General features: G+C 55.9%; 1 protein-coding gene across 2 annotated transcripts in view; it reads right to left on the reverse strand.

Moving 5' to 3' along the window:
- The window catches only part of CAPZB (capping actin protein of muscle Z-line subunit beta), a 122,108-nt gene extending 101,322 nt beyond the window's left edge, over positions 1-20,786 (reverse strand). For both annotated transcript variants that reach the window (XM_062190539.1, XM_062190538.1), the window contains exon 1: positions 20,685-20,786. In XM_062190539.1, the coding sequence (XP_062046523.1) occupies positions 20,685-20,687 (3 nt within the window). In that variant the 5' untranslated portion in view covers positions 20,688-20,786. The remainder of the gene's footprint in view (positions 1-20,684) is intronic.
- Between the last annotated feature and the right edge of the window lie 6,150 nt (positions 20,787-26,936).

The raw sequence follows: 26,936 nt of genomic DNA on the forward strand, positions 1-26,936 counted from the left end.
CTTTTACTTAAGAATTCGTTTTAAATGTTTGAGGAAATGGAACCTGGTTTTTTGTTTTTTGTTTTTTTTTTTTAACTAGCTTTTGAATAAACAGAGACTTAACTGCAGGAGAGCCCAGCGTGAGGCACACCTGGATGGGAACCGGACCTAGGGTTCACCAGCTACAGAACTGCAGGCCGACTTCCCAGCCCCAGAACCAGGATAACCCCAGCCCCTGGGATGAGAGAAGACTGCACTATCACCTGCAGGGAGAAGTGTGGGGACCACTGAGGGACACTCAGGGCACCCAGGAAATAACGAAGTGCTATTCTGCCAACTTCATTACAGACAGAACCATAAAAATGGCTACACCAGAAGGAACCTCTACAAACCCTCTTGTATGATATCCTCATTACACATGGGTAAGCCGCGGCCCGGGCAGTTAAGCGTACTAGATGACTTCTGACTCCAATACGGGATCTACCGAGTGCATTGCAGCCAGCAGGCACCCAGTGAGGGCACTGAATAAATGACAACACATGACCCAACACGGGCACCCATCAGCTCAGAAATAACTCAGAACCGGTCCAGGCTATTCCCTGTGGCTCACTGTTTATAAACTCCTCAGTGGGAGACAATTTTCACTCGAAGCTGTGCTGATCAACACACCGGCCACTAGCCATGTATCTACAATGAGACTACATACTCCGTCCGTCCCTCAATCACAGCAACCACCCACGTTTCCAGTGCTCCAGAGCCACGGTGGCCAGCAGCAGCCACTCGGCACACAGCACACCGCCATCACGGTGGAAGTTCAGAGAGAAGACAGCGCTGGACAAAGTGTGATTCCCACCCTCAACCAGCAGGCAGACAGCAGACTCCGCACCACAGGAGGACAAGACCTCACCTTCCTTTTTCATGCGAATCCGCATGTAATTGTGGGGAGGGGGACCGAGGAGGGCTGAAAGCAGCTGGCACTGCAGGAGCCTCTGTTCTGTGCCAACACCTAACCTGGCTGCTCGTCCCCCCATCAGCGAGCCCAACACTGTGACCCTAAGCGAGCCCCCTTACAGAGAGGTACCCGAGAGGGGCTGGGCTAGCACCAGAAACCTCAGGTGGCAGAATGTCAAAGTCCTGGGACTCGAGGCCTGGATGGCTCCTGATTCAGCTTCCTACTAACGCACACCCCGATGGCAGCAGGTGACGGCTGAAGTGGCTGGGTCCCTGTCACCCACGTGGGAGACCTGGACTGAGCTACAAAGCTCCTGACATTGGCATGGCCCAGCCCGGGTCACTGTGGGCCTTTGGGGAGTGAACCAGTAGATGGGAAGGCTTCTCTTGTCTGTGTGTCTGCCTTTCAAAAGAAAAAAAAAAAGAAAAAAAAAAAAACCAAACTACAAAGCACCTGTGGCTTTGCAACAGGTGATTTCCTAAAGTCGGCAAACGAGCAGATCTCCTTGACTGCTGCACTCTGGCACCAGCTACTTTTATGGCCCCACCTAAACCAAGCACAGCCTCACACTCGCCCCCCTTAGTGGTCAGGACAGCGAAAGTTCCCGTTGCATGCAACATGACCCAGGGAGCAAGCAGCTGCTGTGGCCACCTCCACCACCGACCTCGGAGGCCCCAGCAAGCCAGCACCCCTCCAGGAGCCGGCGGCCACTTGGCACCCTCAGCTCATGCCACCTGGGTCTGCCCCTCCAAGAGAGAGGCCCTTCAGAGCGCGGGGCCCAGGACACAGATGTGAGTGTAGGGCATTCCTGCCTCCACGCCAACGGGGAAACACCACGGTGACGACACTGCCTTGGCTTGCTGCATCTCTCAGAACACGTCCTTGCTCTCAGGTGACACAGGGCTGTATCACTCCTAAAAAATGAGAGGGGCAAACCCACACTCCGCGTGAAGATTTGCATTAGAATTATTCACAAAATCCAAAACCTGGAAGCAACCCAAACATTCACTCACCGGTGAATGGACACACTGTGACAGCCCAGCCACGCGACACGAGGACACGACAAAGAAAAGGAACCAAACAGTGACATTCGGCGCATGAATAAACTTATGCCATGCGGAAGCAGCACAGAGGACTGCACGCTGGATGATCCTGTTTCTATGGAGTCACAGAAAAGGCAAACCCATCTAACAAAGCAGGCCCATGGCTATCTGGGGACAGAGATGGGGTACAGGGAGCACAAGGGAACTTTTGATTTATCACTATTTTTTAAAAGATAATCACAAAGCCCAAAGCTTTGCCTTAGGGTGAGTCTTTTAAAAAAAATTTATCCATTTTACTATATATTAAAGGCTCAGCCATAGAGGGAGAGAGAGAGATCTTCCACCTGCTGGTTCCCATCACAAAGGCCAGCGCTGGGCCAGGCCAAACCAGGAACAACACAAGGGTCTCCTACATGGTGACGAGGGCTTGCGCTGCCTTCCAATGTGCATTAGCAGGAAGCTGGATGGGAAGCAGGTGGCCAGGACTCAAGCTGGCACTCCGGTATGAGATGCCGGCGTCATGACACTGCTCCCACGGGGGAACTTCTTCTTTTTAAAGATTTATTTATTTATTTGAAAGATGGAGTTACACAGCCCAGGTTTGGGGGCACTTCCCATGTTCGTGCTCCGTGGAGATCCCGTATTTGCAAATTTGCCTACTTGGTATCAAATGTATTTTTAACTCCAAATCAATACTCACAACACACTCATGGTTGTCTGCAGACATGCACAGAGCTGCCAAAGCAGGAGTGGCCCCACCTCGCCGGCTGGCAGGTGTGGCGTGCGCGGTGCCTCTCGGCCTCCGTGTTTCAGCTCGCACCTGAGCCAGGGCCCTTTCCGCAGGCTGCATGGTGCTGTGCTCTGTGCTCGTGCTGAGGCCTTCCCATGGCTCCCAGGCCCAGGCAGGCTCGAGGTGCCCCAGGGAGGAAGCCAGGCTGCACGGGCTCTCGTGTGGTCTGAGCCACAGCACTGCATGAGGCCACCCTCAGCTCACTTGCGACACACAAGGACCAGGGCGGCCCTCAGCGGAAACACCAGGTGCAACAAGGCTATGCACCAATCAGACAAGAAGCACATGGGGCCTCAGCGATGTGTGTGGGCGGGAGAAGACGGTGTGTACCCCCCAAAACCATCTGCACCAGGAAAGCTGTGCTATGGAACGGGGAGAGCAGGCGCGAAAATCAAAGTCTTAACAAAGGCCTCACGGCAGTGCACATGCAAGGACAAATCAGAAACCCCCTACACGTCCCAAGGTAGGGGCCGGGCCTTTCCTCAGGATCAGAACCTCTGGACGGCAGAGCTGCAGACGCTCAAGCCTTTACCCTTAGATGCTGAGAAGGATTTGCGTACAGCCTACCACACATCCTCCCCGCACTGGGCACCAGCCCAGGGCTCCTCACAGGAGCCGGTAACAGGTCAACGCTATGCACACAGCTGTTCAGGAAATGATACCAGGGGAAGGCTGCCTGTGTCCAGTGAAGACACAGTTTTTTCCTGAACATTCGCAAGCCTCCGTTGGTTGACTCTGTGGATATGAAGAGCTGACTGTACAAGGGGACTTCAAAAAGCCCAAGGAAAACAATAAGACAAATATAAAAATGTAAAATGTACTTCTCAACAGATGTCTCATCACAGTCAAGGTCGAGACGCTTCCATAAGCAACCCAGTCCACCCCTGCAGAATGGAGGCAGCGGCCCCAGGTCAATGCAGGTGTCTCACATCACCCACAGTAAACGAGGAAAAATGGGCGCCCTTTAAATTTCTTTAAGATTAGGAAACATGAAGCAGCAGCTGCCCCATCAGGACTGCAAGGTGGACGTCTCACGATCTCCCATCAAAGCTCTCGCAAAAGCGCCATCGTCGTTGGATGAGAAGCAGGAGCGCTGTGGCGGTACACAAGGACTCCCTGGGGCACTTTCCCGAGGGGTTCTTTTGCTAAAGCCTGGGCTGACTTTCTCACTCCACTCACGGCAGGTATTATTCTTTGACCCTCCATGAGTTAAGCAAAATGAGCACCCCCCGCCCCCCAAAAAACTGTTGCCATGACCTTTGCCCTTTGCTTCTGCTCCAGTTGCACCAAATCCACTTGTTCACAGCCACTGCCTGGACTGTGCTGTCTTCAGGATTGTGTCATCTCCTCCTACTGCAACTTCTGGAAGAAAGGCTTCAGAATCTTGACCCTACTGGTTTAAAAATCCTGTTGAAAGCTCCACTCCCTCTGCGGCGGATCTGGCCCAGAGGTCCGTGCACCTGTCAGGCAGAACATTCGCTCCACTTTAAATTTCCATCCAGACTTGTGTGAGCTGAACCAGCTGAGAAGTCTTGTCGACGGCTCTCTGCTGTGGCTCCTCAGTCCTCTCCAGCTAGGGCACGAACAAGATGAACTTTTCCCTTGTAAACTGGTATGGACAATCCCACTGTGGGCCGCGTCGCTAACACTGGCTCACCTCTTCTTAAAGTGAATTATCCATTTGTAAATGGATTTCTTTGAGGCACTGTCTCTGTGAACTTTTCATAAAGCATCAGTGAGTTTACCTTCCAACCAAGCTCCACAATGAGTCTGATGTTTGTTCTTCATTCAACTTTTGCAGAATTCACGTTGCTGGTAAGAGTCTCTTTCTCAACTGCAGTTGTATTGTTCCGAATGCCTCAAACCAGATCCTGTTTCAGACATGTTGTAACAAATGAGGATAAGTTTGCCTTGGTGCAAAAAATTTTGAAATCCATGCAATTTTTTTATAATCCATATTTTCCATGAACTTTTTTTTAGGAAATAAAATTACAATTTATAAGTTTTTATTTACTGATTGATTTGAAAGAGAGAGAAAGAGAGCAAGCGATCTCCCATATGCTGCTTCATTCTCTTAATGCCCACAACAGGCAGGGCTGGTTCAGGCCAAAACCAGGAGCTGAGAATTCAACCGGGGTCTCCCACTGGGCGGCAGGGACCAAGTACCCGAGCCGTCACCTGTGGCCTCCCTGGGTGCGCGTTAGCAGGGAGCTGGACGAGCAGTGGAGGCAGGACTTGAAGCCAGGCACTGCGACGTGGACTGCAATGTTTCACCTGCCGCCTCAAAAGTCCGCCCTCCATGGACTTTTCTACAACCCTACACATTAACCAGCTGAAACATTAAAAGTCATTTAAAATGTTCATGAAGAGTTTATAACAGAACGTTCCTGTTTCAAAAACTAAGTCAAGAAAACCAAGATATGAAAACAGAGGGAGCAGGTGTCAGCCTAGCAGTTGAGACACCTGTGTCCCACGTGGGTGCCTGGCTTCTAGTCCAGGCTCTCTGCTCCGGCTTCCCATCAGCGCAGGCCCTGGGAGGCAGCTCTGACGGCTCAGGTACTTGGGTCCCTGCCACCCATGTGAGAGACCTAAAGTACATTCCTGGCTTCTGGCTTTAGCCCTGGCCACTGTGAGCATTTGGGAAGTGAACCAGCTAATGGGAGCTCTCTCTCTGCCTCTAAAATGAAAAATAAATAAATAAAAAATAACACGATATACATGAAAAACTACAACCCATGCAGAGAGCAAGACACTGAAACAACACAGAAAATGGCTAAAAAGTAGTTGCTGGCAAAGTAATTTTTTCACAATTCACTTTTTATAACAGAAGAGAAGTAACAAACTTTTCTTACAAATAATATCATCAGGTTACAAAGAGGTCCCTCGTGGTAGGGAGGGGGTCAGGAGGGGCTTCCCAGGGCGCCTGCCCTCAATGCTCTCACTCAGCAGCTCACCCCCACCTCCTCCTCCAGGCAGTGCGCTCCTGATCCAGCTCCAAGCACCCAGGACGTGGCCCGGAGGGGGCACTCAGAGAACGCTCGTTCCCTTCAGCCCTAGCACCTCATGCCTAGGAATCACCCTCAGGAAGGGACCCGGGAGGGGGAGGAGGAGCAGTGTAACACAGACATCCACTGCGACTGGCAGGGCACTTGCCAAAGGGCTAACAAACTGTTCACTCACTTAGCCCTCACAGCCGCGGCGAGCGAGCCAGGTGTCTCACCCGGCCGTTCGCGGAGCTGCAGGCGCACCGCGGGGCCGACTCGCTGCTCCACTCCACTCAGCGCTGCCGGCCGTCCACGCTGCTCTGTGGCCTTCATGAGCACCCAGTAAGGGCTGCGCGACATCCTGCCGCAGTGCCGCCGCCGTGTCTGCACCTGCCTTCTCCAGGGCCCGCTACTCCACTTGCTGTGACCACATAACACGGCAACAGCACAGGGGCTAGTACAGACCACAGGGGGCAGGGCGAGGGCCTGGACCTGTCCTGGGTTGACACTGGTACTCCGGACCGGCCAGCCCAACAGCCAGCAAGCTCTCACAAGGTCCATTTCACTCACTGCCAGAGAAGCAGCTTCCAAGATGAGCCTTCCTTTTTTTTTTTTTTAAGGATTTATTTTTATTTAAAAGGCAGAGTTACAAGGTGGGTGGGGAAAGCAAGAGCAAGAGAAAGAAAAAGATCAATGTTCCATCTGCTGGTTCACTCCCCAAATGACAGCAACAACCAGGGCTGGGCCAGGCTGAAGCCAAGAGCTTCTTCCAGATCCTCCCAGTCACTGAAGGGGCACAAGGCCTTGGGCCATCCTCTGCTGCTTTCCCAGGGGAATTAGCAGGGAGCTGGATTGGAAGCGGAGCCGCAGGGACGTGGATCGGCACCAACGTTAAGATGCGGCAGCACAGGCAGTAGCTTAGCCCCCTACACCACAGTGCTGGCCTCCTGATGGGACTGAGTTTATCGGGCAAAAGACTTCTCAGCGTGGAACCTAGACCCCAGAGGTCAGACCCAGGACCCCAGTCCCTGTGGCTCTCGCAGTTGACCTGAGTCCTCAGACGAGCTCCAAGCTCTCACGTGAGCGTGGAACTCCATGACACAGCCAAGGGGAAGGGCTGACTCTGAAGAGAGCAGCTGGGTTCAAGTCCAGGCCCCACTACTTACCAGCAATTCACCTAAAGTCCCTACGTTTGCAGTTTCTACCTCAAAGCCCTAAAGTCACAGGGTCCCCTGACCAGGCACAATGCCTGCGGATCACTAAGTGCAGTGCACAGAACCGACACTCTGCCATTTCTGCTGGTTGAGAACCCGGATGTACCTGCTCCAGAACACAGCCATTGCCTGGGCTCGGCCATCACTTTTCTCTCTCCGAGACGCTGGCGTGTCACGGAATCCAACTCAAATACGTCAGCTATCCCAGCGCCTCGCGGACCCCGCGGTGAGAGGCAAGCCTCAGTGCACCGGGTGCATGGGACTTGAGGACCCAGCCCAAGTTCGGCCAGTCAGTCACATGATGGGTGGGCCCTGCCTTGGGGCCATGGCAACCAGTCCTTATCTGTTTCAAGAACTGCTCCCTTTACCATCAATACACACAGCCGGATGGAATCTCAAAAGGCCAGCGGGCTCCTGGGGGACGTTCCCCTCTGGAGTTCAGAATGCTCAGAAGCACAGGCCACAGCACAGAGAAAAGCCCCGCAAGTCATTCTGGCGGCAAAAGGACAAGGGGATTCTTGGCTGCAGTGGCACGAACGCCGCAGGAGGAAGTTCAAGGAGGGGGCGGTGAACTGCGGGTGACAGGCCGCCTACTTATCAGGATCACCACTCAGACACGATAAGATGAGGAGCAGGGTGGTGCTGTCGGCTCCCAGAGGTCACAGATGAGCTCTCCACGTGCCCTTACAGAGGCAGCCGTGCAGTGTGGTCTCTGTTCACTCATGGCCCCACACACACAGCCAGCTCAGTGCCTGCTCTCATCACGGCAGGGTCTGGCTGCACACACTGAGAGGGGGAGGAGAGCAGGAAGGGGGAAAGACAGCACTCAGGGCCTCAAAGACCCCTTAGGGTGAGAAGCCACCACATGGGAAGTGAGGCTGCTGCTTACACGAGCAGCCACTGCACGCGCACTCTCCCCGCATTTAAGGTGGGCTCCAACCACCCAAGCAGTGCAGGGTCCGTCACCTACCTGTACTCCACTTCCCACTGCGTGGGTCTGAACACCCCAGACACACCTGCTACAATCATGCAGGTAAAGCCCTGCTCCCTGCACACAGTATCCTGGGACTGGCCCCCTGGGGACCCCGAGGGTTACATCCTGGCATCAGAAAGGACCTGGCTTACAGGCCTTCTCAGGCCTCCGTTTCCACCTCTGAAACAGGGGGCACGACAGGACTCTGGCGGTGACGACACAAGCTGGTGCCTGTGCTACCCAGCACACAGAGGCTGGTCCCAGGAAAGCCACAGGCCTGAGACTCCCCAGAAGCAGACGTGCAGCAGCCTCCTGGGCTTAGGAGTGGCCCAGGAGCAAGCGCCCTGAACCCGGAGCTCAGGGCCTCTCCTTACTGGGACCAACACGACCTGCACGTCCTTCCCTTTCCTCGTTTTTTATCTCGTGTGCAGTTTAGATTGAAAGCATTTCCCAGGATGGGGATTTTCAGGCCTAGTCCAAAGGGGCCACCTGACATGGCAAAGGATGGGATTCCCAGACAACAAGCAGCCTGGAGGAAGGGCCCACGTGTGAGAGCTGGGCTAAGCACCGGTGTCTCACTCTCCACGTCCCTGGGAAGAAGAGTTCAGAAGCTCCCTCTTCCTGATCAGAAACCAAGGCTCAGGGTGAGGCGGCACCAAGGTCAAGCACACAGCTGCTGAGTGGCCATGCGGCGATGTGGATGGGGGAGGCGCCTTCCATCGAACACCAGTTCTCTTCCATTTTCCTTTATCTTGGCTTTTACCCACATGCCTTGAAATCAAACACGTCCCCAGAAATGAACTATGACCCACCTAAGGCACTGAAGTCCTCCAAGACTAAGGCAGTTTACAAACGCAGCATGGGCTGCAGAAGCTAGGCGCACCTGTGCAGGTACCTGTGCAATCCAAGAGGGAAAATGGGTCAGGAAATAACGCAGCACCCAGGGGTGGGGGGCAAGGGGAGGACAAAGCGCACCAACCTACAGAGGTTCCCCCAAAGCCTCTGGTACCAAACGTGATGGGGACACCAGAGTGGGCCACTTTCCAGACCAGCGATTTGTGGTGTCACCTGGAACAAAGGACCTGCAGAGGCAGGTGCAGCTCTGTGAGGCCAACCGAGCACAGACCAGGGTGTGCGGTGATGTCTCCACTGTGATCTAACCATGGACACCAAGCCCTGCCTCTCCGCAGTATATAACATGCACATGGGAAGTGCCATCTGCTCCAATACCACAGTAAGAGTCCAAGTCGCTAATAACAACAGGGTGTTAATAACAGCATTACTAGGTGCCTGGCTTTACGTGTATTAATCCCTTTAATCCTCATAAACCCATCATACACGGCTATTCTCAGAGTTTCAGACGAGGCGACGGAGGCCTAGAGTGAAGACGACTGCCCAGGTCTGCACGGCTTGCACCTGCACCCAGGCTTTCTGGTCAAGGGCCCCCACCCTTCACTATCCTGGACTCAGACATCAAGACGGCCTGGCATGATGACCCGGCAACTCCAAGAACGGCTGTCATGCGGCTTCGGGCCAAGTGCGCAGTGTCCACCATGTGTGGAGCATCAGTGAATGTTACTCGTTATTAGTATCACAGTTCCCAACACTTCACAAGGTCACCAAACAGCCTCTAGTGCTGGAAGCAACACAGGGGCAAGCACTGTGGTGCAGTGGGTTAAGCCACTGCCTGGTATGCTCGCATCCCGTATCAGAGTGCGTGGGGTGGACCAGCCTTCTGTCTTTTAATCCAGCATCCTGCCAATGCACCTGGGAGGCAGCAAATAATGGCCCAGGTACTCAGGTTCCAAGTACAATGGAACTGCTCTGCCCAACTATTTAGTCTGGATTAGGCTGAACCACTGAAAGGCTGATGATACTCAACCACTTTTTACTTTTTCCATATGGTTCAACCTAACGTGGGGGAGGGGCCTTTGCATTTATTAAAGACCTACCAGACATGCATCCTTTCAACAAACACCTGTGGAGCAAGAAGATGGGGGTGGGGGGGCCGGGGGACACCTTACAGTGCCACAGCACACAGAAACCCAGAGGGGAGATGTATCATTCATCTACCCCCACTACGGGTAAGAAACAAACTCACCCGGCAGAATGAGAGCAATCAACTCCACCTGCTGGGCGCCACCTAACGTCAACCAGACCGGTCCTGGGGCACTGCTGCGGCACAGCCAGCTCAGCGCAGCCTGGACACCTGCACCCAGTACTGGAGAGCCAGTCTGTGTCACAGCACCCCCTCTCCCCCTGTGTGTGTGTGGCTCTGGCCAATCTTGTCTTTCTCCTGTGTGTGTGTGTGAGAGTGTGTGTGTGGCTCTGGCCAATCTTGTCTTTCTCCTGTGTGTGTGTGTGAGTGTGTGTGTGTGGCTCTGGCCAATCTTGTCTTTCTCCTGTGTGTGTGTGTGTGTGTGTGTGGCTCTGGCCAATCTTGTCTTTCTCCTGCATCTTACACTGTGCATGGTGTCCAGGGCTAGGGTGGGGCTTCACAGGAAACAGCAGAGGGAACCCTGCAAGACTGAGCCAAAAGCCCCAACAGGAGGCTGTCATGCTGACTAGGACATGGGCTGGTACTCGTGTCACAGGCAGGAGCCTGGGATGTTGAAATTTCCGCACAAAGAACTGTCCTGAGTGCCAACCGGCTCCCCAGCCGCTGGTAGGCTAAGGCACATCTGGCACTTCCTGGTTGAGCAGGGATCATTCTAAAAACAGCCCACCGCTCACAAAGCTCCAGCTGTCGTCATCCCAACTACACGGACCCCCCACCCCTTCCCACCCTCCGTCTAACTTCTGAACTAAACCCAGACCCCCTCAGTCACAGTGCTGCACCCACGGAGGAACCTCTCGGCCTCAGTTTCCTCACTGACAAAGCAAGCACCCAGGGAACCGGTGCGAGAGTTCAGTCGGCAGGGGCTCTGGGTGCAGTGCACCGGGGCTGCGTGGAGACTGCCACCAGCTCTGGGGGGGGACCCTTCCGCACATTCCCACAGCTTCCTGAGCTTTGGTTTTCTTATCTGCAGAATGAGGAAACAGACGCTCTGTGGGCACACAGCAGGGACCCTGGCAGCAGGGAGGGGCACTGCCGTGACTAAGAGACGCCTGCACTGAATAGGAATAACCACGGAACAAGACCGCTCTTCCAAGGCACTCCAGCTCCTGGGCCACAGCGCACTTCTCTGGACCAAGCTAGGGGCCTCGAAGCTCAGGATGGCCCGGTGGGCACACCATCCTGTGCCAGGGTAAGAGCTGTTTGCAGGGTGCACGTGCAACACCCAACAACAGCTCACATTGCACATTCGCATCACAGCCAGGCATGGCCGCCCTCTGCTGAGCCAGGAGCTCCTAGGACAGGAACGTGCCCCAGGACCCCCACGCTGACCCGGAGGTCACTTGGTAAGCTGTGTTCAGCAAAGAAGAAAAGGACTGGTTAAATAAACAAACAAATAAATACAAAAGCCAGAGATGGGATGGGGAAAATTTACAAGGGTCTCCTTCAGTGGTCATGGTGCCCTAAGACTGGATTTTTCACCAGGAGGGTGTGGTAGATAAAAGCTCCTGCCCCCAGGTTTTTTTTTTAACCTTTTTTTTTTTTAATAGAAAGCTTTTATTTAATAAATATAAATTTCATCAATACAACTTTTGGATTATAGCAGTTCTTACCCCGATACCCGCACTTCCACCCCCAAACCATCCCACCTCCTACCCCCTCTCCCACTCCATTCTTCATTAAGATTCATTTTTAATTATCGTTATATACAGAAGATCAACTCTATACTAAGTAAAGATTTCAACAGTTTGCACTCACACAGACACACAAAGTATAAAGTACTGTTTGAAGACTAGTTTTACTGTTAATTCTCACAGTACAACACATTAAGGACAGAGGTCCTACATGGGGAACAAGTGCACAGTGACTCCTGTTGTTGATTTAACAACTGACACTTTGATTTATGACATCAGTGATCACCCAAGGCTCTTGTCATGAACTCCCAAGGTTATGGAAGCCTCTTGAGTCCACAAATTCTGACATCATTTCGACAAGGCCATAATCAAAGCGGAAGTTCTCTCCTTTCTTCAGAGAAAGGTACCTCCTCCTTTGATGGTCCCTTTCCACTGGGATCTCATTCACAGAGATCTTTCATGTAGGTCACTTTTGGCCACAGTGTCTTGGTTTCCATACGTGAAATGCTCTCATGGGCTTTTTAGGCAGTTCCGAATGCCTTAAGGGCTGATTCTGAGACCAGAGTGCTGTTTAGGGCATTTGTCATTCTATGAGTCTGCTATGTGGCCTGCTTCCCATGTTGGATCATTCTCTCTTTTTTAATTCTATCAATTATTATTAGCAAACACTTTGTCTTATTTATGTGATCACTTTGACACTTAATCCTATCTTTATTATCAGTTATGAACTTAAACTGACCACATTAACTAGTAAGATAGAATTGGTACTTGCCAACTTAATGGAATTTGGAATCCCATGGCAAGTTTTCAGCTTTACCGTTGGGGGTAAAGTCTGAGGGAACGTGTGCCGAACTGTACGTCTCCTCCTGATCTTATTCCCACTCTTATTTTTAACAGGGATCAATTTTCAATTGGATTTAATGTGTTAAGTAAAGAGTTCAACCAATGGTAATATGCAGAAAAAGAAAATACTAAAAAGAGTAACCCCCAGATTCTGAGCACACTGCATGCAACACAGGGAGCCAGCACAGGTAAAACCAGATACAGTCCATCAGGGCCGAAGCCTCGAAAGAGAAGCACTAAGCAGCTACCCTGAACACGAGCAAGCCAGACCTGAGCTCTCCCGCTGTCAATCACAGCTACAATGGAGAAGGGCAGAGGGCATCTGGTACCAGGAAAGGCCACTGGCTTGGTTCTAACTGCGAGCTGCTTAGCACAGCAGACAGGAATCACGCAAAAGCATCTCTTCTCAACCTCTCACGGCAAAGCCCTCACCTGGCAGACAACAAGCCCAAACACTGCTCATTACAGCGTGGTTTCAGAGCAGATCCTAGCTCAGAAGGGTCCTGTGAGTTTGGCACAAAAGAGGACGCTTCACAGAGCAGCACAAGCAGAGGGTGGGGAAGGCCAGAGCCTGAGCCAGTGGTGACCACTGCTTGCAGTCAGCAATGCCACAACTGTGGGCTCAGAAAACTCCCAGCTGCTGCTTTCACCAGTCAGGAGTTGAACCAGACTGAACCACCGAGACCACGAGCCGTGGGCAAGGGACTTGACCTCCTGGGGTCCCAGACGGCAATAGCCCCTGTCCTCAAGGCAGACTGGAAGGCTACCCCACCCACCAGCCATCCACGTGAACAAAATGACCACAGCAGCAGCACAGGCAGCACCCGTGCACTGACAACACGCCGGGCACTGTCCACACGTTCCACACTCAAAACTCACTTCAGTCCCACAATAACCCCTGCACAGCAGGTGAGACTTTGGAAAACGCAGGACAGGATGGGAACTAGAGAAGCTGCAGGGGATGGCTCCCCTTCACAGGTGTCCCAGCGACAACAGCAACGGGGGAGCCGTAGCGGAGGAAGGTGTGGGGCTCCGTGACCACCTGCGCCCTGGGCTGAGGGTTTCATCAAGCCAACTCTGCACTCATCTCCAGGGCCTTCAGGGTCTTTGGCTGCTCCCACCTGCCTCCTCCATCTGACTTTTACTGTCACACTGGACGTAGTCCAACAGTCTCTATGCCTGATCAGCAGGTGTCCGGGGAATGAGTGACTCAACAGGACAATCAGTAGAAGCAGGGCAGCCTGGTGCCAGGACTGCCTGGGTGGGCCTCAGGGTTCCAAGCATGCCACCCTCTCCCCCAGAGAGGCCATCTGGAGCTCCTGTGCTCCCAGCCACCCTGCAGGGGCTCCCACCTGCAGTCTCCCTCAGCAGACAGGGCGCATGGGCGCCTCTCTATTTCCAGGGCCCGATGGGTGGCCACATCAGGCTGGAGCTGGTGTCACCGGCAGATACTGAACGGCTGGCACGCCGCTCACTGGGCTAACCAGACTGAAATCCCCCTTCAGTTGTTAAGAGGATACCAAGACTTGTAGACACCAGTATCTAGGACTGAAACCGACCAGAAAGAGCTGTGTGTCAGTGACACACTGTCCAAACAGGACAGCTCCCTGGGGGCAGAGGTGGCCAATCACGGCGTCCCCCTCTGCATCTCGACCTTTCGTTCTCCAGTTCCCTGTCCTTTCCTTCCCATGCCGGCAGCTACGCAGTGGCCGAGGCTCTCGTCCCTCCCGCCACCCCCTCTTTCACCCCTCCGGTCCTTCCACCCACTGTGGCCAGGGGAAACTTCCTAAAATACCACTACTCTGCCAGCCTCCTCAAATTTCCACTGAGCCTGTCAAAAATGTCACCGGCTCCATTCTGTCCTGGACTGAGTGCAAACCCAGGTGCCATGCGACTCCCTCCCCAGGGGCAGCCCCTAACTCACAGGCTGACCGTGGCCCTCCCCCTGGCTTCTGTGGGACACATCTCCTTGTCTGTTCCCCACCCCACCCTCTCCTGGGCAAGGTCTTGGGCAGCTTTATGTGCAGCCCCCAAGCTGCCTGGGGACTAGGGGGGTTCCAGGGCTTCCTGGAGGAGGTGGACACGAGCCACGTCTGCACACAGGTGGCCCTCCCTACATCTTTTCTTGGTCCACTTCCTTCTTGCTGCACTTGACTTTTTGGACACAGGTGGCCTCCGGCTTCCATCTATGTCCCTCACTCTGTGGGATGCAGGATGTGTCAACTAACAAACAGCGCCCCATCCTCCGTGTGCCAGGCATTTCATCTCTTTCCTGGTACCCCTGTAAACGCCAGCCTCACGCCACAGATCAGGAAACATGCTGAGAGATTAGGAGCCTCCCCTGAGATCACCTGCTGAGTGGCAAACAGGACTCAACCCAGAAGTGCGCAGCTCCAAAGCCCACACCCCCGGAGCACCCAGCAAGCCCACCTCTCCTCTCATCACTCCCCCGTTCACTCATTCGTCTTTTACAAGGTGCTGACCACATGCCAGGCGGCCAGTGCAGGTACACAGCAGCTAGCAGGAGCCAGACAAGGCCCTGCCCTCGTGGAGCTGGGACAGTCCTCAGTCTTGTCCCAAGCCTGGAAGAGGCAAAGACCCCTCCAACCACAGGGTCTCCATCAGCACAGACATGGCTTCTGCCCCGGTAACCAGTCATCTGTGAGGAGTAAGGAAGTTCTCCTCTCACTGCACAGCCCACAGCCATGCAAACCTCCGAGCAGCCACCAGCAGGTGGTGAAAGTGGAGGAAAAAGGGCTAGGTCGGGAGTCAGATCACCGAATTCCTCCGCTTGGTAGCTATGGAGACACTAACCACACGGTGCTCGGCACCCACCTGTAAAACGGAGCTAGTAGTAATAACCACCTACCTAGCGATGTGCCAGACGGCCTGGGAGCACCTGACGTGTGCCATCTCACTTCACCCTAGAACCTCATGAGAAGGCTCGGTCATGCCCTCGTCTGCCCTCTTACACTCCGCTGCCCCTCCTAAGGTTGAACCTTCCCAGCTGGGTCACTACAAGGAGGATTCAGTGGGCTAAAGCTTCTAACAGAATGCATGGCACATGGCTAGTGCCCCACAAACCCATAAACCTCATCTCCAAGTCCTTACACTGTAGCGTTAACCTATATAAGCCTAGTCTGGGCGCCAGCACTGTGGCGTAGCAGGCAAAGCCACCACCTGCAGTGCTGGCATCCCGTATGGGTTCCGGTTCTGGTCCTGCTCCACTTCTGATCCAGCTCTCTGCTGTGGCCGGGGAAAGTAGTAGAAGATGGCCCAAGTCCTTGGGCCCCTGCCCCCACATGGGAGACCTGGAAGAAGCTCCTCGCTCCTGGCTTCATATCAGCGCAGCTCTGGCTGTTGCGGCCTCTGCCTCTCTGTAACTCTTTCAAATAAAGAAATAAATTTAAAAGAAAAAGAAGTCTAGGCCGGCGCCGTGGCTCAATAGGCTAATCCTCCGCCTTGCGGCGCCGGCACACCGGGTTCTAGTCCCGGTCGGGGCACCGGATTCTGTCCCAGTTGCCCCTCTTCCAGGCCAGCTCTCTGCTGTGGCCAAGGAGAAGTGCTTGGGCCCTGCACCCCATGGGAGACCAGGAGAAGCACCTGGCTCCTGCCATCAGATCAGCGCGGTGCGCCGGCCGCAGCGCGCCAGCCGCGGCGGCCATTGGAGGGTGAACCAACGGCAAAAAGGAAGACCTTTCTCTCTCTCTCTCTCACTGTCCACTCTGCCTGTCAAAAAAAAAAAAGTCTAGTGTGAAATGGCACTGCTCCAGGTGGTTGCACCTTTGGGCTTCTACACCCCACCCTTCCTGGTGGATCAGCTGCAAAAGCAGGACAAGATCCTGTACTTAGGGCCCTGTGCTCAGTGCCTCTGAGAAACGGACTGAATGTCCCACACGGAGTCAGGCAGACCTGATCGGAGTCCCAGCCCTGCCACTCACTCCGCTCACGCCACCTCTTGAGCTTCCGGTTCCTTGTAAGCAACAGGGGCTGAGCTATGACCTAAGCCCCATTTCTGGATCAAAGTGGAGTCTTGGTCAACGCTAGCCACCCAGGTCAAAGGGCTGGACTTCCACGGCACCCCAAGGCCACCTTCAAGGTGGGAGAGTGCTTCCGTGTACAGAGGAACAGGTGGCGTGCGGTGCATTGCCACAGCCACGGGGGCACAGAGCAGGCACACCCCAAAGGCCCGGCTCTTCAGTCAGCGTGCTTGTGGGTTTACTAAACAGTAGCCTGTGTCTAACAGAGACGCCCTGTGAGATGGGATGCCCCATGAGCGCAGACACTTCACCCACACAGCCCCCTCGAGCCTCTGATACCCCCTTGCTGCCTCTGTATGTACCCAACAGGATTCTGAGAAGTAAGGGTTATCTGCCTTGCCTACTTCCCTGTGCTAACCCACCCTCCACTGTGCCCGCCTACCGCCCCAGACAATGTAAAAGTATAGGCCTATAAACACCAATATCTGTTTTCAAAGTCACAGCTTATCAGCATCAGCTCCTTAACCCCAAGCACTGATTGTTACTTTTTGCAAGCACTGCCCCAAAGAGGCTCTCTGGGTTGAAGTGCACAGGGCTGTGTCCCCTCCGGAGTGGGAGCTGAACTAGCTCTCTTTCCACACCAGAAGACCAGGCACCACACCTCACAGTCAACTCTACTGCTTTACCTGGAACAACATGAGGGCCTTCTCCGTCGCTCCTGGCGGGCAAAACCACCCGGAAGCTGGAGCGACAAACATGAGGCGGCCTCCCCAGGTCCCTGCGCTGCCCCTGCCCCGCCGTCCAGCACCCGGGACTCTAAATGGGAGTGTGACTCCCGAGTCAGACGCCGAGTCAGACGCCGGGGCTCTGGAAGGCGGCGTGCTGAGATCGAAAGCACTTACACAGGGCTAACGTTACTATCTGCAGAGGGAACCCAAATAACGCCGCTGGCCTAGTGGGGAGAAAAGTGATGCCAACGAAAACCTTGCAAGCCAAATGCACGTCCAAGCCCCACGCTGCTGCCTCCCCCACGGCTAACAGATGCAGCTCTCTGCTCTACCGTCACCTGCTGAAGGGGCCGGTGCTGGGGCACAGCAGGTTGAGTGTGAGTCCCTGCTGCTCTGCTTCCAATCCAGCCCCCTGCTAATGCTCCTGAGACAACAGCTGGGGACGGCTGAGCTGCCTGAGCCCCTGCCACCACGTGGGACACCAGGACGGAGCTCCTGGCTCCTGGCTGGCCCAGCCCTGGTCACTGCAGCCATTTGGAGAGTGAACCAGTGGATGGACGATCTCCATCCGTCTTTCTCTATATATATTATTCTGCCTTTCAAATAAATATTTTTTAAAAACTTACTCTAAGACACCACAGTGATCACTTCTCTTGACTATGATGTAGCCGCACGTCACCTCTTTTGTCTGAGCCCAACAGTCTGTGCCAGCTCATCAGAGTATTCAAACAGGAGATAAACTTGACAAGTATGTAGTCAGAAATTACTTACAAGCCTAGGGGATACCAGATACAAAGTTACTGACGGGACAGATATGAAGTCCCAGTGGCTAAGTTCATGGCCGTAGACATATCCCCAAAGCCTTCCCGCCTTCAGTGCCAGACACCCTGCCCTTGGCGCTCAGCGCTGTGAAACCTCTGCTTGTGATGCTGGCATCCCATGGCGGAGCGCTGGTTCCAGTCCAGCTGCTCAGCTCCCGACCCAGCTCCCTGCTAACACACCTGGCAGAGCAGCAGAGCACGACACAAGTACTTGGGCCCCTGCCACTCACGTGGGACATCCAGACTGAGCACCTGGCTCCTGGCTTTGGCCTTGCTGCAGCCATGTGGAGAGCAAACCAGCGGATGGAAGATCTCTCTCTCTGTTCTCTAACAAATGTTTTTAAAAATTCATGTCCACCGGCTGGCACTGCGGCTCACTAGATTAATCCTCCACCTGCAGTGCCGGCACCCCAGGTTCTAGTCCTGGTTGGGGCGCTGGTTCTGTCCCGGTTGCTCCTCTTCCAGTCTAGCTCTCTGCTGTGGCCCAAGAGGGCAGTGAAGGATGGCCCAAGTAGTTGGGCCCTGCACCCACATGGGAGACCAGGAGGAAGCACCTGGCTCCTGGCTTCGGATCAGTGCAGCGCACTGGCCGTAGAGGCCATCTGGGGGGTGACCCAACGGAAGGAAGACCTTTCTCTCTGTCTCTAACTCTGCCTGTCAAAAAAAAAAAAAATTCATGTCCACCAAGAGCTCATGTCGTGGCCGGTACTAAACAAGCCCGCATACCACACCACCCCTTCACTACCAAAGACTCCTGAAGGGTACAGCACGCGACTGTGGACCACAACGCTCCTCCTCCCTCGCCACTCAAGAATCCCATGGGCATCACTGAATCTCTGGACTGGAGAGAGACTGGTGCAATGTGGGGGGGGGGGGGGGGGAGGCTGCCAGATGCGCTTCCCCCACAGAGCAGCCCTCCCACAGCCTACTTCACCTCCTGAGCCTTGCCTTCTGCACCTGTACAGAGCAGAGCCAGCGACCCATGTGGGCTAAGCTTGGACAGGTGACACACACAGCAGTGAGTGGCAGACAGGCCATTTTTCCCAGCCCTTCCTGGTTTCGGACTGCTCAAGTGACAGCAGAGAACGGGACTCTGCAGAGGCCCTGGGAGCCGGGCACTCCTGGGTCATCAGGGCCCCTCCTGCCGCCCTGTGCACTGAGCCCCACCTGGCCACTCCACCCATCCTGCCCTGCGCCTGCCCTGAGAGCACACTTTTAAAATTCAGTGCAAAGCGCTCACCCAGAACTGGGCTGCACACGTCCCCCACCCAGGCCTGGAACCGGTCCCACCCCTCAGACAGCCAGCTTTCAGCCAAAGCTGACGGCCCCTTCAGAAAGACACGGCCCACGTTTCCAATCAATACACAGGAAAACACCAAGACAAACTCGGTCGCCCTCACTAGCAGCAACCTAGCACCATGAAAACAAGGGACCAGGATCCTCCAAGCCCTCTGAGGCCCAAAGTCCACAGACACAGGCCTGTACTGGATGGGAAGCGCCCACACCTGGCCAGGTGCAGCGGGCAGGGGTCCTCACCCTTCCGACCTGGGCGCCCGGCCTGCCCTGCAGAAGGTCCCAAAGCCGACAAGGGGCAGGCTTAACTGTGGGGGCCTCTCTGACACGGCAGGCTCCTCCAAATGCCTGGACAGCACCTGCCTCCGTGCTGACCAAAGCACACAGCCCGGCGGGCCCGGCTCACCTGATCCGACAAGCCTCCATAGTCCGCAGTTCCAACCCTCACCAGCTGACAGTTCAGGGGGAACGGGAGGCTGCGCCTGCTGGGATGCATCGCGTCCAGGCCATGTGTGGGGCGCAGGCCGGGTGGCACCCCAGGGCTGCGGCCGGCCTCACAAGGGCGATTGTGCGTTCACCCCGCCCGGTCGGCTCCCCTCTCCCGCCTGAGCCCACTCGGCCCCGCTGCCCCGCACGCTCGCCCGGCGGCACGGGCGCTGACCCGCCTTCCGGGCACACGGGTGCCCCTTTCCCCCGCTCGCTCGCAGGAGGCCCCCCCAGACCAGGCAACCCTCAGGGCTGAGAGCGCTCGGCCCCAGGACCGCCGCCCCCCGGCCCGGGGGCGCCCCAGGTACGGGGCGGGGACGCCGGGGTCGCTGGCAGGGCAGGCAGCGGGGCCCGGGCCGGAGGTCAGGCCGGGGCCGGCTGCGCTGAGAAGTCGGTGCAGGCGGGGGTCGGGGGCGAAGAGACCCCGGAAGAGAAGATTCGGGCAGGGTCCGTGGAGGAGGAGTCGGCGGGGTCCAGACCGAGGCCACAGAGTTTGGGGGAGGGGGCCTAGCCTGGGAGCCGCGGCGGCCCGGCCGGGCCTGGGCCGCGGAGGAACGGGGCGCGCCCAGGTGAGCGCAGGTGGTGCCGGGCCGCGTCCCGGGGAGCGGGGGGTCTCGCCCCGGCTCTGGGGGTGAGCCGGGCCTAGGCGCACAGGGGGCTCCAGCCTGCGCCGGGGCGGGGCGGGAGGGGGCGGCGGGGTCATCGCCCCGCCGGGCCCCCCGCGCCCTCGGCCCCTCCCGAGCGCCGAGGGGTGGGGTCCACCTGGGGTGCGGGACCCCGCCCCTCCCCCACCCCGGGAACCCACCCTCCTTCGGGCCAGGGGCTGGCGGGGGGAGGGGCGCGCGAGCTCCGGGAGGCGGGGGAGGCGGGCGGGGGTACGCGTGGGGCGGGGAAGGGGGGGTCTTTACCATGGCGGCGGCGGCGGCGGCGGTCCCGGTCCCGGCGTCTGTGGCTCTCCCCCCCGCAGCAGGGCCCTGCGCTTCCACTTCCCCGGGTGCCCAGGAGTGAACATCCGGGTCAGCGCCCCCCTCCCCCCGCGCCGGGCCGCCGCCACCTTCCTTCCCCGCCCCGGCCGGGCCCGGGCCCGCCCCCCACGCCGCCAGCGCCCGGCCAATGAGCGCGCGGGGCCGCGGCGATCGCCAAGTATGGAGCGCGGCGCGGGGGGCGGGGCTCCGCAGGGGGCGCGGGGGCGGGGCCTGGCGCGGGCGGGGCGCGGCGGCCGGGGGCTTCCGGGGGCTTCCCCCTCCCCCGGCCGGCGCGCCGGGCCGCGGGCTCTGAGGCTGCGGGAGCGGCCGCGGCGCTGGAGGGGCCGCGCCCACGGACGCGCACCGGCCGGGGGTGCGGAGGGCGCCGCGTGGGTCCTGCGGCGGACCCGGGTCCGGGGGGGCTCACCGCCTGCCGCGCGCGGCGGGACCCTGCGCCCGAGCCTGGGTCTAGCGGCGCAGCTCCTCGGGCCGCCCGGCCTCCTGAGCACCTCCGGTCGTGCCAGGCCTCGCTTTAGGTGACAGGTGATAGAAGGCCCTGCCCTCCTGGCTGCCCGCGGCAGGTGAAGAGATGAGCACACTGGACTCCGCCAGCGGTGGGACTCCGGGGTGCTGCCCGCTGGTCCAGGGGGAGCTGCGAAGTGGCTCGGGGCCTCTGCCTGTCTGCAGATAGCTGCTGGGGGCCCAGGAGGTGGGAGACCGGGGCGCCGGGCCTGCGGGCAGCATCCGCCCTGCCTGGCGTGCTCTCTCTGCCTGGAGTTAGGTAGTAACCGGTGGGCCAGGCCCTGTCCAAGGCCCGCTCTGCACACAACCGGCGGCTGAGTAAAAGCTTGCCCAGGTAACCCCTGGCACACAACGCGGCAGGGCAGCCCCATGAGAGTGTCACAGACCAGTAGGACAGGATCAGAGACGGGCGTGGCCCCTAGGAACTCTCGCTCAGTAAATGTTTATTGGCTCCCAGCTCCGTGCCAGGCAATGAGAAGCCATGAGCAAAACAGCCAGTGTTGGCCGGGAGAGAGTCAAGGGGCAACATCAGTGTTCCAAAAGTTGGTGGGGAAGATGGAATTTAAAGATGACCTTGGGGCCGGCGTTCTGGCCCCGTGGGTGAAGCCGCTGTTTGAGATGCCCACACACCGCCTCGGCGTGCCTGGTTTGAGTCTTGGCTGCTCCGCTCCAGATCCAGCCTCCTGCCGATTCCTCCTGGGAAGCCCCAAATGATGACCCGAGTGCCTGGGCCCCTGCCGCCCACGTGGGAGACCCTGAGGGAGAGATGGACTCCTGGGCCCTGCCTGTTGTGGGCATTTGGAGAATGAACCGTTGGATGGAAGATCTGTTTATCTTGCTTTACCTTTCAAGTTGATTTAAAAAAAAAAAAAAAAAGAGTGTTTGATGAGAAAGATAAGCTTTTAGGGGGTGGGTGTTTGGTATAGCAGTGCCTGCATCCCATACTGGAGTGCCTGGGATCCAGTCCCAACTCTGCTTTGCATCCAGCTTCCTCCTGGATGTTCCCTGTGGGAGGCAGCAGATGATGGCCCAGGGACTTGAGTCCTTTCCTCCCAAGAGACCTGGATGGAGTTCTGGGCTCCCAGACCCAGCCCCAACCGTGGCAGTTGCAGGCATTTGGGAGTGAACTAGCTGGTGGAGGAAAGATGAATGCTTGCTCTTGTTCTCTCACTTTGCCTTTCTTTTTTTTTTTTTTTTTTTTTTTTTTTTGACAGGCAGAGTGGACAGTGAGAGAGAGACAGAGAGAAAGGTCTTCCTTTTGCCGTTGGTTCACCCTCCAATGGCCGCCGCGGAAGCGCGCTGCGGCCGGCGCACCGCGCTGTTCCAATGGCAGGAGCCAGGTGCTTCTCCTGGTCTCCCATGGGGTGCAGAGCCCAAGCACTTGGGCCATCCTCCACTGCACTCCCTGGCCACAGCAGAGAGCTGGCCTGGAAGAGGGGCAACCGGGACAGGATCGGTGCCCTGATGGGGACTAGAACCCGGTGTGCCGGCGCCGCAAGGCGGAGGATTAGCCTGTTGAGCCACGGCGCCGGCCTTCACTTTGCCTTTCAAAGAAACTTTTTTTTAATTTATTTTGACAGGCAGAGTGGATAGTGAGAGAGAGAGAGAGACAGAGAGAAAGGTCTTCCTTTTGCCGTTGGTTCACCCTCCAATGGCCGCTGCGGCCGGTGCTTCGTGCTGATCCGAAGCCAGGAGCCAGGTGCTTTTCCTGGTCTCCCATGCGGGTGCAGGTCCTCCACTGCCTTCCCGGGCCATAGCAGAGAGCTGGCCTGGAAGAGGGGCAACCGGGATAGAATCCGGCGTCCCAACCGGGACTAGAACCCGGTGTGCCGGCGCCGCAAGGCGGAGGATTAGCCTGTTAAGCCACGGCGCCGGCCTTCAAAGAAACTTTTTTTAAAGATCTATTTGAAAGAGTTACAGAGAGAGGTCTTCCATCCACAGGTTCACTCCCCAAATGGCTGCAAAGGCTAGAGCAACGCTGATCCAAAGCCAGGAGCCAGGAGCTTCTTCCGGGTCTCCCACGCAGGTACAGGGGACCAAGCACTTGGGCCATCTTCTACTGCTTTCCCAGGCCACAGCAGAGAGCTGGATGGGAAGTGGAGCAGCCGGGACTGGAACTGGTGCCCATATGGGATGCTGGCACTGCAGGCGGCAGCTTTACCTGCTACACCACAGTGCCGGCCCCAAATAAACTTTTTTTTTGCTATGTTGCCTTAAAAAGGTAAGTGTATAATGCATGCATGCCTTTTTGGTAATAGGCGCTCTCCATGAATCCAGCAGGCCTCTCACAGTGTTGGGAGAGGTGTGAAGAAGAGAGGGAGGGGCCTGCAGCAGGCTAGCAAAGCGTAGCAGCGATTCGGTGGGTGCTCAGGGAGTCTGACTCTGCGAGTAACATCTCGCCAGACAGCGGGAGAGGAGGAGCGAGCGAGCGAGCCCGCGGACAGCACAGGCACAGGGAACAGCAAGGGCAGGGATTCTGCCTTTGGATTGCGACTTGGCTCCATGTTCAGGGAACAGCAAGGGGCCAACGGGGCTGACCTGGGTTGAGTTTGAGTGTGTGCAGAGCAGTGACCTGGGCTTTAAAGTCACCATGAGGGTGGCCGGCGCTGTGGTGCAGCAGGTAAAGCTTCCGCCTGCATCCCATATGGACACCAGTTTGAGTCTCGGCTACTCCACCTCCTAGCCAGCTCACTGCTAATGCACCTGGGAAAGCAGCAGGAGATAGCCCAAGTGCGTGGTCTGCTGTACCAGCGTGGGAGACCTGGAAGAAGCTCCTAGCTTTAGCCTGGCCCAGCCCTGGCCATTGCAGCCATTTGGGGAGTGAACCAGCAGATGGAAGACCTCTCACTCTCTGTCTCTCCTCTCTCTCTTTCAATAAATAAATCTTAAAAAAAAAAAACTGATGCAGCCATGGTGAAGACACCCCTTGGGATGCCCACATCCCGTAGCAGAGTGCCTGCATTCCAGTCCCAGCTCTGCTGCTAATCCCAGCTGCCTGCTGTGCACAGCCTGGCAGGCAGCAGGTGACAGCTGGAGTACTTAGGTCCCTGCCACCCACAGAGACCAGGAATGAGTGGGCTTCTAGCTTTGGCCTACTGCTATGGGCATTTGGGCAGTGAAAGAGCAAATGGAAGATAACTCTTCCTCCACCCCCTGCCTTTCAAATAAATTAATAATAAATTTTTTTAAAAAAAATAAAAAGCAGTGATGGGGCTGGCATTGTGGCATAGCAGATAAAGTCACTGCCTATGGCACTGGCATCCCACGTGGATGCTGGTTCAAGTCCTGGCTGCTCCACTTCCAATCCAACTCTCTGCTAACGGCCTAGGAAAAGCAGCAGAAGATGACCCGAGTGTTTGAGTCCCTGCCACCCACTTGGGAGAACAGGAAGAAGCTCCTGGCTTCTGGCTTCGGATTGATCCAGCCCCAGCCTCGTGGCCATCTAGGGAGCAAACCAGAAGATGGAAGGTTTCTCTCTCCTTCCCTTCTTCCATCTCTCTCTCTTTCAAAATAAATAAATCTTTAAAAAAAAAAAAAAAGGCACCGAGTATGATATTAAAACTGTTAGCTTGATCAATAGTGGGAGGATTTGCCATTTTAAAATTTGAAAGGCAAAGTGACAGAGGCGGGCACCATCATCCCATGTGGGTGTCAGTTTGTGTCTCGACTGCTCCTCTTCCGATCCAGCTCTCTGCGTGTGGCCTGGGATGGCAGTGGAGGATGGCCCAAGTGCTTGGGCCCTTGCGCCCATGTGGGAGGCCAGGAGGTAGCTCCTTGCTCCTGGCTTCGGGTCGGCCCAGCTCCAGATGTTGCAGGCACTTGGGGAATGAACCAACAGATGGATGACCTCTGTCTCTCTCTAATTCTGCCTCTCAAATAAAAAAATAAGTTTTTTTTTTGTTGTTGTTTTTTGTTTTTTTTTTAAAGAAAAGCAGAATAACATAGGGAGAAAGGAAGAGTGAGAGAGTGAGAGATCTTCAATGACCACAACAGTCAGGCCTGGGCCAGGCCTAAGCCAGGAGTCAGGAACTCCATCCAGGTCTCCCCACATGGCTGGTGGGGGTCCATGTACTTGGGCATCTTCCACTGCTTACCCGGGTACATTAGCAGGGAGCTGAATTGGAAACAGAGCAGCCGGAAGTCACTGACAATGGGATGTCAGCATTGCCAGTGAAGGCTTAACCACAATGCCGGCCCCAAGTAGCCTTGTATTGCATTAGGCAAGTTTGCAGCAGAAACAGGGTTTTCTGGAGCGTGGGGCAGTAGGAATCAATTGGGTGCAGATTCTGTTTGAGATGCTAATGGACAAGGAAACTGAAGTTTGGAGTTAAAGGAAGTGAGAACTGGTGACAGACTTACAAGAATGCCAGCTAGTAAGTGGTATTTAAAAACACAAGTTAGCTGGCTGAACTTACTCAGGGGTGAGCGTAGAGAAGATAAAGAGGAATCGGCAAGCAGCTGAGAAGGACTTAGTGGAAGCCGGAAGGGGAAGAGATGGTGGTGTCCCCTAGGGGTTAAGGGCAGGAGGGGAAGTTAGGGACATGGTGCAGTTTTATCTCTGGCGCGATCCACACCCTGACACCATCCTAGGCTCTAGCCCCCACCGCCATTGCTGGAAGCCAGGTGGCCACATGGTCCAACCGCAGTTGTCAAGCTCCTCCCTTATCCTAATGGGATTCCCTGCTGCGGCTTCCCTGCCCACCCTCCGGCAAAGTTTTAAAAGGGCCTGTTCCTGAACATGTGACTCTCTCTTGCCTGCTCTCTCCTCTCCGTCTCGCTCTCTTGCTCACTCTGTCTTCTCTCTGCTCCTCTCTCCTCTCGCTCTCGTCTTCTCTCTCTCGCTCCCCTCTCTCCTCTCTTACTCTCTCTTTTTCCTTCTTCGCCCCTTCCCTCCAGCCTGCTGGGTTTTCTCCAATTAACCCTTTCCCTTACTCTGGTGTTTGGTGTGTTTTGTGGCAATCTTTCGGGGAAAGTTTTCCAAGTAGGTGACGCTTGAACCAGCCGCTGGAAGAATATGAGACTGAAAGGAAGCGTTGGGCCCGGCATTGTGGCACAGCGGGTTAGGTCACCATCTGTGACACTGGTCTCCCGTACCAGAGCGCTAGTGGGAGTCCCAGCTGCGCCATTTTTGATTCAGCACGCAGCCAAGGCTCCTAGCTTCAGCCTGGCCCAACCCTGGGCCGTTGTAACCATTTGGGGAGTGAACCAGCAGACTGGCTATCTCATATCTTTCCTACTCTGTCAACTCAACCTGTCAAATAAATAAATCTTAAAAAACAAAAAAGCTCTGTGGTTCAAAGTGCATTAATTCAGCTTTCTCACGTCACTGTAACCCTTTGAGGGCAGTACTATTATTCCATTTCACAGTTGAAAGGACTAAGGCACAGAGGGATTAAGAAACTTGCCCGAGATCGCATAACTGATGAGCCCAAAGCTAGGTAGTCTGGGCTGAGAGCCCGCACTTGCCTCCCTCCTCAAACCCTGTGCAGGGGGGCCAGCACCGTGGCACAGCAGGTTAAAGCCCTGGTCTGAAGCGCCGACGTTCCATATGGGCGCCAGTTGGAGCACCGCCTGCTCCTTTTCCTATCCAACTCTCTGCTATGGCCTCGGAAAGCAGTAGAAGATGGCCCAAGTCCTTGGGCCCCTGCACCCACGTGGGAGACTTAGAAAAAG

Source organism: Lepus europaeus, chromosome 5 (genome assembly GCF_033115175.1).
Source record: "Lepus europaeus isolate LE1 chromosome 5, mLepTim1.pri, whole genome shotgun sequence".
NCBI lineage: Eukaryota > Metazoa > Chordata > Mammalia > Lagomorpha > Leporidae > Lepus > Lepus europaeus.